The 15,361-nt window shown below is 34.5% G+C and overlaps 1 protein-coding gene across 1 annotated transcript; it reads right to left on the reverse strand.

Annotated features, from left to right (window-relative positions):
* Positions 1-626: 626 nt before the first annotated feature.
* On the reverse strand, positions 627-14,505 carry LOC148610961 (chitinase-3-like protein 1). The gene is made up of 11 exons (XM_088590924.1): positions 14,349-14,505; positions 10,617-10,800; positions 9,758-10,010; positions 9,029-9,153; positions 8,280-8,403; positions 7,501-7,686; positions 4,866-4,985; positions 4,475-4,626; positions 3,882-3,988; positions 2,525-3,142; positions 627-855 (listed from the first exon to the last, which is right to left on the reverse strand). Exons 1-11 carry the CDS (start codon positions 14,398-14,400, stop codon positions 674-676), a joined length of 2,103 nt encoding a protein of 700 aa, XP_088447050.1. The 5' UTR covers positions 14,401-14,505; the 3' UTR covers positions 627-673.
* Between the last annotated feature and the right edge of the window lie 856 nt (positions 14,506-15,361).

The raw sequence follows: 15,361 nt of genomic DNA on the forward strand, positions 1-15,361 counted from the left end.
ATTCTGAGACGTTGTATAATATTGATTTGTTGTGACATGCATCATTAATTTGATCCTCTATTCTACATAATAACACCTAAATGAACTGTCCCGTTCTACCATACTACGTGTACTAAGTTACAGCCCTAGATTAATCCTACGAGGAGGAATGACATGGCCAGCGAAAGCTATATTTTTATATAGCCTAGCTGACCGAGTGGTCTAGGGCGCTGGTCTTTGTGCAGGCGGTGTTGCCATAGATGTCACAGCGGTACGAGGTCAAGTCCCGCGGAGGGAACGACCAAAAAATTGCATCGCAAATTTGACAGTTCTAACATCGTTGGGAATTTTTCAGACCTTTATATATATATATGCGTAATTAATAAGACTTGTTATATGACAAGTTTATTTCCAGGTTGCTTATTTCATGATAATGAGAATAAAGAATTAAAGACTGTAAGTATCTGTTATTAATATCAACTTGAACCTCTAGCAATAACTTGAAAGTTCTCATCTACTTTTTGATAATTAATTCAATATTTTTTAGATAATTTATCTTTATTTATTCTTTTCAATATATATACATATATTCACCATCCTTATAAGTAATGTTAATAATAATTTCATTCAAACATTCTAAGACCAAGTAGCAAAGAAATCTCTTTATTATTCATCAACAAAAAACGATGGAAGTCTATCCAAAGTTAGAACATCCGGGTACATTTCCAGGGTAATCACATGCCTCTAGTTTTTCATTGTAAGCTGTTCCTGGTGGACAGATGTCGTGGAACGTAAAACCGTAGTTACAGGAATAGTAGGATCCGCAGTCATTCGGATCTCTGTGTAGGCCGTTTGATTGACCATGACAGAAATTTGCTGTTAAAAAGAAGTTTAAATGATTTTGAATCCTGTTGTAGTTGAGCCTTTTTTCACTGGGAAGACCTACTTGTATTTCTTAATTGATTTTTTTCTCTGTTTTTCTGCCACCATCGCAACCAGATTTATGCAATCTTTTGCAATCTGAGGTAGCACTTTGGTATTCACTCTGTGAGACTTGATCATTTGTCGATCAAGAGTTATCTACCTGAACGCGAAAAATCTAACTTCGTACAAATTTTCTTAACCGATACACAAGAACTTAAATCTCCATATTGTTTAGAAACAGAACGCAATGCTATTTGATAATATTTCCCTCGTCACTGGATTTTGCTACTGAAAATGATGAAACAATTCGGTTGTTCACTTTCAAACCTTCAGTCGTACAGACTTTCACTTTCGTTATTTGATAATATATTGAATGTTTAAAAAGGTCAAGGTCATGGATCACTTAAAAATTTGATATTCTTGTTCGAGCATCGACTTGAAAACGGTAACAGATAAACAAAATGTTGGACGCATAAAAAATGCATCTCAATTAGATCTACATTTGTTATGTAAAATGATAAGAATTACGACAAACCGTTTTGTTTTGACGTTGTCGCCCGAAAACCATGATTTTTAGTGATTTTTGTCGTGTTTGTTGCTTTTTTTTCGCTCATAACTCTCAAATTACTACTTCAAATTACAAAAATGTTCAGAATAACAAATTTTACAAGAAAAGGACAAGGTGTCCATTCCACATTTTCAAAATTGTAAGAGTTATTGTCCGAAAACATATTGCTAATGGTATTTTAATAGGATCGTCAATTTTTTAATGAAAAGGACGGTAAGCCATAAAGATTTTTGATCAGGGGCATAATAGCTACCTCAAAGGTCAAAGTAATTTGTTTTAATGGTCAAAATATGTCTAAAAATGTTTTCCGTTCAAGATAGACAACTCACGTAAAGTAAATGAATTTGATGTTACAACGATTGTTGAATTAGAATGGAATTATGGCGATTTAGCAGTTCGAGAACAATACCTTACTGAGGCATTATTTACTGGTAAAGGATTATTTACATGGTAAAGGAAAACTATTGACCAAACTTTACGACAAACGTGATGACTTTTCATTCAGAATTAACTTCCCTTTCATCTGTGGCAACATCCCTTCAACACCTGCGTATGGAGTGTTCGTATCATAACTTATACGTCATGCCAGAGCTTGTCGAAACTACGCAGACTTTTTGTATCGCGCTAGAACGCTAACAAATAGGCTTCTTGAACAGGGTTATGTTGCTACAAGATTGAAGTCATCACTACAGAAGTTTTATGGTCGTCACCTGGTTCATGCTCCCAGTTTTTAGTGGAGTCCGAGTTTCTCATTTGCTTTTGTTACTTTGTATGTATTATTTTAGTTACTTTATGTTCTTTGTTGTGCATGTCTGTTTTCCATGTCTGGTCTTTGTCCTGGATTACATTCTTTTGATTACCGCTATAACCTTGGTTCCTTTGATTACTCTTACTAAACACATGTTTAAAGTGATCATCTAAATTAAATTAGTCATATTTGTGTACATGTTTAGACCAACGATCCAAGATAATAGTACCGTCGGTGGCAGTATTGCAGCTGGAACGCGAAATATAAAAAAGATTTTTATCCTATATGATATCAAATGATCTTACTGTTAAAGACAGCCGGGGTAGAACCTCGTCCTGCTGCTGGTGTTTGGGTGCCAGGAATGTTAGTGAATGCTGGTGTAAATATTGGTCCAAATGTTCGTTGTGGTGTTCCAGTAACTGCTTGTGTAAGACTAGGAGAATGTGTAGGTGCAGGGGTAAATACTAGAAGTTTAGTGGGCTGATTGGTACCGGCTGGTGTATTGTTTGGTGTGTTTGTTGCAGCAGGTGTGAAAACAAGATTGATTGGTTTCCTTGTTGTCGAATGAGTTCGTGATTGACTAGGTGTAAAAACCAGCTTAATGGGCTTGAATGTGGTGGTAACTGGATGGTTCGTACCAGCGGGAGTCTGCGTTGGTGAGCTTGTAGGGGTACCAGTCACTATAGGCACGTTTGTATTGTTTCCTGCATTACTATTATGACAGTTTGCGTTTTGTGGCCAGTCACAGAATCGAGTTTTGGCATTGTACTCTAATCCAGAGGCACATTGAACCATAAAAGGTGAATGGGTGGCACAAATAAAGTAGGAGTCACAAGACGCAGGATTGGCATAAAACCCGTCCCGTTTACCAGCACATGAAAATCCAGATGACGTACTACCCTGAGTCTGTCTGGTTGACAAGACTGAAAAAAATACCAATAAAAATCAACATTACAACAGCAGAAACAAAAATTGTATCTGAATTGTCAATATTACAATGTTCCAAGGATGTAGGTTTTCGTGTTGCAAGATAAGGATGATAGTTAAAGAAATACGTCTGTTTTTCAATACTTGATATACAATTTGTTTTATCATTTACCATGTAATAGGTGAAAGTAGGTTTTTCAATGATAATTTGATATTTTGGCATGCCGCTCGATTCGTCGGTAAACCACTTACTTATTTCCATACGTGAATCACATGTTTTTTCACATGATCCTCAGATGTAAACATTACCACATACAATCAAACAACATATTACAAACAATCGTATGTAGCCGCAACACATAAACATTACAAACAATCATATGTAGCCGCAACACATAGCATTACAAACAATCGTATGTAGCCGCAACACATAAACATTACAAACAATCGTATGTAGCCGCAACACATAAACATTACAAACAATCGTATGTAGCCGCAACACATAAACATTACAAACAATCGTATGTAGCCGCAACACATAAGCATTACAAACAATCGTATGTAGCCGCAACACATAAACATTACAAACAATCGTATGTAGCCGCAACACATAATAAGCATTTGAAGGTCAACGAGTGACTTGTGTTTATCATTTGTAGCACTATACGGTTGTCAAACGTGGCACTTTTGTCATGATGTTGTATATATTTATATTTTAAATGTTAGTCTAGATACCTGCGTTGTTTGTTGTATTGATAACCTTGGCAACTGTTGTATGTTGTTTTGATGTTGGGTTATGTGTAGAAGTATGGGCACTCATTGTCTGGGTAGATACAAATAACCTGAAAATGATATATCATCATCACCAGACCAGTGTAATAAGGAATATAATAAAGTTTTAATAATAAACCATGCACATGAGAAGGTAAAAGTGAAAAAAAGGTGCGAAACCAATAATTCCATAAATTACCTATACATTATGTACGTCCTCTTGGTTCAAGAAAAAATACAAATGTTCAGAAATAATAATCAAGGGAACCAAGGTTATAACGGTAATCAAAAGAATGTAATCCAGATACAAAGACCAGACATGGAAAACAGGCATACACAACAAAAAACATAGAGTATCTAAAACCATACATACAAAGTAACGAAAGCAAATGAGCAACTCGGACTCCACTAAAAACTGGGAGCATGGACCAGGTGCACCGGTAGGGTAAGCGTCCTCTGCTTTATACTTGGGTATCAATAACAGAAAGAAATGATTAAAATCTTAAAGTAATCTAATCGAAACTTTTGATTCAGATTATAAAACAAACTGTACTTACGGGGTTACAACAGGTCCACCTGAACGCTGGAGTTCGTTATTTATCGTCGTTAACAAGGGATAATTACCATTGCCACATATTCCGCGGAAATCATCTGTATCTAGAGCCCAGACCATGATACCTCCAAAATGGTGCTGTTTAATGTACCTTACCTGTAAAGAAATCATCCTACTATACACTTCATTGATATTAGAAACTTTAATGGATGGTAATGTGCAGAGTTGAGAATGGAAGCTTCGTACGCGGTGGTGAGAATAGATTACAAGTGTATATAGATTTCACCATAGCTTGTTATTTTCACATTTAACTATTTTTTCCAGGAAATTCATTTTGATTGTTTTCTAGCTTCTTAACACATCAAAATGACAAAGTAAAGATATGTCATCTTCACCTTAATCTTTATACTTTCTTCGTCTTCGTAGCCGACCCAAAGTGATCCATTCACGGCGTATGGAACCATTTGATCATTTAAATAATGTCGTATGGCACCATTCTTTACTAGTTGACAAATCTGTTCAAAAACAGTATACAATGTATAAAACTTAACACGTGATTCATTAGCCTTTACTAAACATTAACGACATACTGAAATATAAAGTTCATTTCTACAACACATTTATACATCACATTTAAGCATATTTAAACTTTCACAACAACAAGACTAGTTGGGTCTTCCCTCCTCGGTTCTAATGACTGTTCAATAAAAGAAGTTACAGTCTTATTTTGTTATTGTGTTAATCTGTTCAAGATTGTGACCAAATTTTTAGTATTACTTTGAAGTTTGAAATTAATCAGTAAATTGAAAGTTTTCCTTAAATTGCATTAATATTACAGTTAAGAAAGAAATGAGTTTCATCATTCAAAACATTGCATACATTATGATTAACCTTTGACATCTAGGTGTCTTGTAGTATTTAACTGTTTCCAATTATAGTTTGTGATCACTTACTGTAATACTCTGTCGAGTTTTTAGTTTGCTGTAATTAATTTTTGTTCCAAGATTTTTTAAAAGATTTACAAGTGTGGACATAGACTGGTATTGGCCGATGGGCAAGTATGGACGCAAACTGGTATTGCCCGTGGAGCAAATTTGAACATACATACGTTTTGTCTTGAAAGAGTAATCCAGGGAACCAAGATTATAGCAGAAATAAAAAGAATGTAATCCAGGGACAAAGACCAACATGGAAAACAGGCAAACACAACAAAGAACATAATGTAACTAAAAATACATACAAAGTAACAAAAGTAAATGAGAAACTCGGACTCCACTTAAAACTGGGAGCATGGACCAGGTGCACCGGTAGGGTGAACTTGTTTGCATCGTCTAGAAAACTCCTCCATTTATTGATATCAATAATTGAATTAAGCACAGGTTGATAAATATCCATTAGCATATGTTACTAAATATCTACCGATATCAATAAATAGGGAACAAATTCTACAACGGCTTACCATAACCATAAGACATGTCATATACATATTACAACCCTTCTTCCTTGACGGTGTACTTGCATAGAACCATACCAATATAAGACCGCAATTTTTTTCAGTAACACTATTATACATATATAAATATATAGGCAAATTAAGGGTTTTGACATGCTCAATTTTCACTTCCCTAAAATGCCTGTCAATTGCTCTTCCTTAGGACCAAATTAGTTGTGTGTGATATGCTAAGAATTTACATCTATAAGGTGTTTTTACATTAATCCTAGTTATACAGTTCTCAAGTATCAAGAATGAAAATGCATAATGGAAAATTTCCCACTTACAGTCATGTTCTCAACAAAAAAAACCATTCATTATTCTTATGAAACAAAATTATAATAAAGGTATATGAAGGACTTAAAGGCTGAATCCATCGATACTGGCTCAAAGTTAGCACTTCAAAATCAATATTTGAACTAAATCTTGTATCAAAACAATTTGATCAAATCCTAAATAGTCACATACATTTGTAGCCTGAAAAATGTTTTCTTGGGCAAAAAACTGTATACTTGTTTTGCAGTTGTATAAAATATACCAAGAAGCACTGCCAGTATCATTATAACTTTATATATATAATATCCATAGCCCAAGTCAAGTAAGAAAAAAAGCTTGTCAGACAATCTCTAGCACTGCTGGAGTATTAAATAGACCATCCGTTTAGGCCTAAAAAATGTTTCCGGTCACCCTACCGACCCTCCTTCAAACCCCCTACCCAAAAAAATTGTATTTGTAATTTTGAAAAAAAAATAATTAAAAAGCTTGCCGATTGTCTTTCAGGAAAAAAAGAAGAAAATAAAGCCAAAGATTTTTTTTCTATCCTAGATGGAAAAACAGAGAGTTAGAAATACCAGTCGTTTACATTTAGAATTGATTGAAAACACGCATGCCATGAGTTAAAAAAAACCTTTGCTTTTGGTCGTGGATAATCCCTTTTGGAAATCGGTACATGAGATATTTTTTTGTTTTGACCACCTAAGTCAAAAAAATAAGTACCGAATCCCAAAAGGGATTAGGCTGTGAACTATGCATATTATATGTTTAGTCTTTGCATATTTAGTTTTTATAGTACTTTATAGTAATAGTTCACAAGACCAATTTTACTTTGTTGATAACAAAATTTGTTTCCTCTAAATCAAATGAACGATTTATTCATACAATGCCATGTACTTAAAATAAATCATTAGTTTCATAAATTTTTATTTATATATAAGTTTGATGGCATGAAACTCTTTGAAAAATTTTGAAAAACTATAGACCGTGCAAATATAAAAATATTTGGTATTTTGATTGTATGAATGCTTATCCTACCGATATACACGGTCCGGTCGACTCAAACACTACATTTATTTATCTAAGTTAAATTCATTGACCTTGGATAGTTGCTTTCGTAGATTAAACAAAAAAACAATCAGCTGATTACTGATGATCGCTTTTAACTTTTTTTTTAGTTATGGCCATCTGTGATGTCCTAACAAAAAAGGTCCATTTTACATGCAAGTGAGGCCATTAATCTGACATGATTAACGAAAAAATACCTCGTAATATGCCAGATATCCCTTTTGCCTTGTGTATGGACCCCTGTCTCCAGCACTCGATGCCTTTGATCCCAAGTCATGTTGGTTTCTGTCTGTCAATGTAAAGCTACGACCATATAGAGCCAGTCCGACGTTGATCATAGCTGATGGCATGCCTCCTTGAACCCAGTAGTTTGCAACCCAATCCTTACGTGATGACACAAAATATCGATTTTATATTCCGTTTAAATTTTAGATATATCTAAACAAATCTGAAATATGTGATTCTAATGATCACAAAAAAGTATGAAAACAATATATAGTGACAACAGAAGCATTTCTGAATCCCTGGTTCTTTTTTCATGTTCATTGTTATTCGTTTTACGTTTTTTTCTATTGATTAGGTCGATTTTCGTCTTTTGTGAATAGCTTCATTTAATTTATTTTGGGGTCATTTAGAGCTTGCCTTATAGTACAGGTTTTGCCCATCATCGGATAGACCGTGTAGTGACCTGTAGAGGTTTAATTGTTCGTCGTTTGGCTTATGGTAGATGACTGTCTCACATGTAGTCATACTACATCTCATATTTTGATATTTCCAAATCATGAAAGATGAAATCTGATTGGCTGACTAAAAAGATTATTTGAATAGAAAATAGAATGGGGTAATCAGGTACATGCAGTGACTGAATGAAACAATTGATAGGTTTTATTAGATTATTGTGCTAGAGCTTTTAATAATTGCATGCGTTCAGATAAGTCATATGATTTTTTTTCTACTATGATACCATAATACTCACGACGTTTAACGTTGCAGCATCACCTGTATCTCCTGTATGTTTATATAAACCACTGTTGTGACCTGTGACCGTATCCCACCCACCATGCAAGTCATACGACATAAGATTGAACATGTCACCATATCTATAAAAAAAAGGGTGGAAAGTAAGTTTCTGTTCGGTATTTCTACTATTATGGTTTTGTTATTCACTTCTTTCTGTTGTTGTATATTAACCTTGACAATCAATGGTTTTAGGAACTCGCTTCTTAATTTCGTTTCTCACCCTTAAAGTACAAGAAACAAACATTTTACACAAACAAACAAAACTTCAAGAAAAGCTATTAAGTACCAGTCGATATAAAATTCAGACACAGCCAATTGTAAAGTGATTCATGGTGTAGAAGAATCCACCAAACAAATGATGCTTTGTCAGTCTACGTATGCTTTACTTGCACATAACGATTAGCTTTTCTACCTTCAGATCTGCACATTTTAAAAAATCATACATTTATCTCCCACTAAAATCAACCAAATGTAACCAAGAACGATAACTCTTGCAAGATCTTCCACGATCAATCTATATAATTTTTATCTGAAAAGCGCAACAACCAAACGAAAAACTAAGACTGGTTATGTGATTAGCAACTGTCTCTGAACAAGAAATAAAACTGAATTCTGTGGGTTTTTACATGCATGAATCACTATCTGTCTGATTTTTAGAAAGACTACTACTTAAATGCACGTCAAATGCCTTGTCATGTGACCTACTTAATCATCTCTTTAATATCGTAACCGCTGTCTATTTTCTTTTTTCCTGCTGGAATAGCTACTGTTAACAGTAACTTGGAGTTACCGGAAGTTGTTGCTTCAGAGCTAAACTGGGTTTGTAGAGCCTGAAAGAATACAAAATAATACTTAAACTCATGATTACTTCGCGGAAATGAAGTTGTCAGTGCAATTGTATAAAAAAATGATTGAAAATATCTTTTTTATCAGGTATGAAATTATAAAATTCAGCGGCAAATCTGTCTTTGATCTTGCTGCAGAACCAACAAGTATCAGGGATTCACATAAAGGGAAAGCTCGTGTGATTAATCTGAACTTGATCAATTCGATGTCGTTCTTGTATCGGTACGTGCACTTAATTTATTTCCTATATCTCGTTCGTACCTGTTGGTCAATAGTTCATAGCTCACTTTCTATCCGAGCTTTAAAACATGGCTTAGTAAGCATCGTTCTTAAATTTAAAATTCACATTATTCATTGCTACTTGGTATGCCTCTATTTCTGAGATCTCAGATGTAAATTCAATTACATATAGATTTGTTGCTACTTTGTTCGTTTATTTTACTGTTTCGATATTTAACACTAAATGACTTTGGTACTTAAACCGCTTTTTCTCTTGGAATCAGACGCATTGGACTGTTTATTAATTAAACAGATGAAATACTACTATTTTTTTGTGTGTGTTTTATAATTTATCTGTATGGGCGTTACCTTTAAAAGGTCTATAAAATGTGTTTTGTCCGCCGCCGTGCCGCCTCGTTGCGTTGGATACTCCCAATCTATATCCAACCCATCGAAAGAATGGTTTCTTAGAAACGTTATGGCAGACGAAACGAACTGCCTTCTGCTAGCATCAGTGTTTGACATTGCGGAAAATGGATGTGAAGCTACTGACCATCCGCCAACGGCTAGTAAAACTTTGAGATTCGGGTTTTGTTTTTTCAGTTCGGTAACTTTGGCATACCTGTAAAAAAACGACATATCTTACAAATTGCACAAACCAAGTAAGATTTTCGTCCTGATCATTTTTTTCAGTACAAACCGCGCTTTGTTATCTTAGAGTGCGAAGTCAAATGTCAGTTTTGAGGTAAAAACCCCAATGGGTTATCATCTTACACCTAGTGCACTCGTCCAAATTGTGTTCGCGTTTGTTGCAATCGTTTGGGAACGCGGCATTTGACAGAGTGTGTGTTTAATGCAAGTAGTTTTGTAATCTTGTCAGATGTCAGAATAACGTCGAAGGTTATTCCTTATTTTTTCAATAAGAAAAGTTCATGATAAAAATAAGGTTATTTAACTGTTAATTTTGTTAAATAAAATATTTCATTCAATTAATTCGACTTGATATTTTCTTCAGTTGTAAAAGTGAGAAAGTGAATCTGTGATTTCATTGAAGTAGCATGGCCAAATCAATGTGGAAGCCTTTAGTGGCAAATAAAAGGGAGATTTATTTTAGTTGGTTTAAATTCTATTGCAAGTATGTTGAGGCCTTTGCTTCTGAAATACATAATAGCTACGCCACTGGATTTGTTATAACCATAGTATTCACAGCATTGTGTATTTAACTTACATTCCTTTCATCCATGGACTACTTTCGTCGTTCCACTCAAACGGCTGTAAATTATTTCCTGACAATTTTGCGAAGGAATATATGATATGCGTACACAGGTTTGGATCGACATTGGCTGGGAGGAACTGGCCGAGACCGTTACGGTACTGTGACCAATTGGTATAATAGCATACTCTTCTATAGGCTACAACAAATATACCATAACAACTGAGATAAAATTGAACATTCTAAATGTCCTAAATTAGGTAAATCATGGTTTAAATGATATGTTCGTATACGTGTATTGACCGCTGACCTAGTCCGTCAGTCTATCCATGTGTCGTACAATAAATCGAAAACGCTTTCAAAAATTTTGAGTACAATATATTTGTATTTTTCTATGTGGGAGAAAGCTCTGATTTTTATTATATTCATTTTTTTCGTAATATATTAATGTGACTTTAAACACATGAAAAGGATAATGGGCCGTATCATGAACTTAAGTGAAGCTGTTAATTTAAACTGCAAGTTAAAACGGAAACAACATATAGAACCCAAAGTAAAAATGACTGAAAATCTGAATGGAATGGATCGAGCTGGCTGTACACCAAAGAACTGATATTCCGGCTAGTCGCACTGCGAAGAGACTGACTGAAATCTAAATAGAATCGAGCTAACTGCACACCACAGAAACTGACAGAGATCTAGAAAGAATCAATTTAACTGCACACCAAAGAAATTATGAAAATATATATATAATGAATGGAGCTAAGCGCAATCCAAAGAAACAGAAATATATATCAAACAAATCGAACTAACTGCAAAGACCCTATCAGAAATTTAAATGACGTGAAACTAAACGCACACCAAAGAAACTTACAGAAATTTTAAATGGAATTGCATGAAGCTAAATGCACTCCAAAGAAACTGACAGGAATATAAATGGAATGCATTAGCTAACTGCACTCCTAAAAAAATGACAGAAGTCTAATGGGAATAAAACTAACCGTACACCAAAGAAACTGAAAGAATTATGAAAGAAATAGAGCTAACTGAACTTAAAAGAAACTGAAATAAATATAGGGATGAAGCTAATCGTATACAAAAGTGACTGACAGAAATGTAAAAGGAATCGAGATAACTGCACTCCAAAGAAACTGATAGAATATAATTAATATAAAAGGAATCGAGATAACTGCACTACAAAGAAACTGATAGAATATAATTAATATAAAAGGAATCGAGATAACTGCACTCCAATACACCGACAGAAATTAAACTGGAATGAAACTAAACGCACAGCGAAGAAACTAATACCGCATTTAAAAAAAATTACAGAAATCTAAAAGTAATAAAGCTAACCGTACACCAAGGAAACTTACAAAAATCTTGTATGGAATTAACTTAAACGCACACCACAGAAGCTGACATAAATTTTACATGGAACGAAAAAATAATAAATAAATCAAAACTGGAAGAAATCAATAGAAATAAAGCTAACCGTATGCCAAAGAAACTGGTCTAAAATGGAATGACGCTTACTATACACCAGAGAAACTGGCAGAAATCTTAAAGGCATGAGGCTTACTGTACACCAAAGAAACTGGCAGAAATCTTAAAGAAATGAAGCTTACTGTACACCAAAGAAACTGACAGAAATCTTAAAGGAAGCTTACTGTACATCAAAGAAACTGGCAGAAATCTTAAAGGAAGGAAGCTTACTGTACACCAAAGAAACTGGTAGAAATCTTAAAGAAATGAAGCTTACTGTACACCAAAGAAACTGACAGAAATCTTCAAAAAAAGAAGCTTACTGTACACCAAAGAAACTGGCAGAAATCTTAAAGGAAGGAAGCTTACTGTACACCAAAGAAACTGACATAAATCTTAAAGGAATGAAGCTTACTGTACACCAAAGAAACTGGCAGAAATCTTAAAGGAAGCTTACTGTTCACCAACGAAACTGACAGAAATCTTAAAGGAAGGAAGCTTACTATACACCAAAGAAACGGACAGAAATCTTAAAGGAAGGAAGCTTACTGTACACCAAAGAAACGGACAGAAATTTTAAAGGAATAAAGCTTACTGTACACCAAAGAAACTGGCAAGAATCTTAAAGGCATGAGGCTTACTGTACACCAAAGAAACTGACAGAAATCTTAAAGGAAGCTTACTGTACACCAAAGAAGCTGGCAGAAATCTTAAAGGAAGGAAGCTTACTATACACCAAAGAAACGGACAGAAATCTTAAAGGCATGAGGCTTACTGTACACCAAAGAAACTGGCAGAAATCTTAAAGGAATAAAGCTTACTGTACACCAAAGAAACTGGCAGAAATCTTAAAGGAAGGAAGCTTACTGTACACCAAAGAAACTGGCAGAAATCTTAAAGGAAGGAAGCTTACTGTACACCAAAGAAACTGACATAAATCTTAAAGGAATTAAGCTTACTGTACACCAAAGAAACTGGCAGAAATCTTAAAGGAAGCTTACTGTACACCAACGAAACTGACAGAAATCTTAAAGGAAGGAAGCTTACTGTACACCAAAGAAACGGACAGAAATCTTACAGGAATGAAGCTTACTGTACACCAAAGAAACTGACAGAAATCTTAAAGGAAGCTTACTGTACACCAAAGAAACTGACAGAAATCTTAATGGAATGAAGCTTACTGTACACCAAAGAAACTGACCGAAATCTTAAATGAAACGAAACAAAGCGCACTCTATAGGAACTGAAGTAAATATGAAAGAAATCGATCTTATTGAACTTCAATGGACCTAACAGAAACATAAAGGAATGAAGTTTACCGTACAATAAAGAAATTGATAGAAATCTAAAATAAAATGAACTATTCGCTCACCAAAGAAGCTGGCAGAAATCTAAGAGGAATGAAAAGAACTGTAGTCCTAAACAAACAAACAAACAAAAAAATGACAGAAATCTCAAATGGAATAAGCAAACCGAACTTGGAAGAAACGGAAAGAAATATAAAATGAACGGAGCTAATCGCTAAACAGTGAAACCATCAGAAATCTAAATGGCATAGGAGCTTAACGCACACCAAAGAAACTGACATAAATCTGAAAAAGGAACGAAGCTAACTACATATTAAAGAAACTGACAGAAATATTAAATGGGGTGAAGCTAGCCGCTCTCTAGAAACTAAAAAGAAATGGAGATAACCGCACTCCGACGAAAATTAGAAACACGAAGACTGCATGGTGCGTCGGTAGGGTCAGTTTCGTCTGTTTTGAAGAGACACCAATTAGGCCTAACGATTTGGCTTCTTCTTGTCTGGTGTCTGCTTTTTTATAAATTAATTTTTTTAATGGAATGGAGGACGATCCTGTTATAAATTGCTCATTTAAATTTAAACAAATTGATTCTGTCATTTTTTTGTTGTTTGAATTTGAACTAATAAACTCCCGACTTTAACATTCTTCTAGAAGCTAAGTCATAATTATGCCTATTCTGGGGATGATGACCTTTGGGAAACCGTGTGTCATTTAGGTATGTCCGTTTGATTTTGTTGGAGAGGTCGAAATGACCCGATATTCACGACGTCTAGAATACCACGTGACTGGTGTTACAAAGCCTACTTTAGTTATTTCTCGTATTATCAAATATAGTTCCATTACTTTGAGTGCGTAGCCATACTTATTAGTAACCAGCTGAGCAACGGTCAGTCTTTGAACATTACCACATTATTAGATAAATATATAGTAAAATGGTACATGTTTATATACATACCACATTCTACACTGGCAACAAGAAAGGAAACAAACAATATATTCAGTATCATTTCTGTATATTATAGATCCTAATTATCAAAATAAGTGTTCCCGTCAAAACACTGGTAATCACAATGGTAAAATGTCCTCGACAGAATCAAGATAAGACTTCGCCCACATTCTAAAGCACACGTCTATTCTTATGACATAATTTTAACGGTACAAAAAGTAAGAATAAATGAAATAATCTAATGTATAAACCTATAGTTTATGTTATATACTAGTTTGTATATCAACTTTGTAGTAAATAAACTGCTAATGTTCTGTTTTGTCTGTCTAATTTCCTTAATATGTCCCACATCCGGTTGTCGCAATAAACAGCGGCTTGGTAGTGATAACTGTATAAGTGGTAGCACGAACTATACAAGCAACACATACATTATATTCACATTTTTATTCCGTGTTATAGGTTAAATTGTAAGTTTGCAAAGAATTAAAAAAGCAAACAGCTGAAGCATTAAATAGAAGTACATTTACAAAACAAAATGGTGTAATTACCCGGAGGGAAACATTGTCAACAATTTCATGTCTCCAACATATCAAAGTTCCTCATGTTTAGAGTTTAGTTGTGGCTGAGACCTTAAATTTCTACAGATTATCTAAATTTTATCCTCGGAAGATTGCGTTAAACGCTAACCAAACTGGCCGGTGCTTTTTGAGAACTGAACATTATCAGGCAATAACTTATTAAACAGAGCAGTATCAGAGGCAACCCCTTATTAAAACAGAGCAGTATCAGAGGCAACCCCTTATTAAATAAGAACAGTATCACAGGCAACCCCTTATTAAAATAGAACAGTATCACAGGCAACCCCTTATTAAAGCAGAACAGTGTCACAGGCAACTCCTTATTAAAACAGAACAGCATCAAAGGCAACCTCTTATTAAAACAGAACAGTATCACAGGCAACCCCTTATTTAACAGAAAAAAAAACCGTATCTCAGGCAACCCCTTATTAAAACAAAACAGTA

The sequence above is a fragment of the Perna viridis genome, chromosome 7 (assembly GCF_037379345.1).
Source record: "Perna viridis isolate PV_CMFRI_1.1 ecotype Kerala chromosome 7, ASM3737934v1, whole genome shotgun sequence".
NCBI classification, from domain to species: domain Eukaryota; kingdom Metazoa; phylum Mollusca; class Bivalvia; order Mytilida; family Mytilidae; genus Perna; species Perna viridis.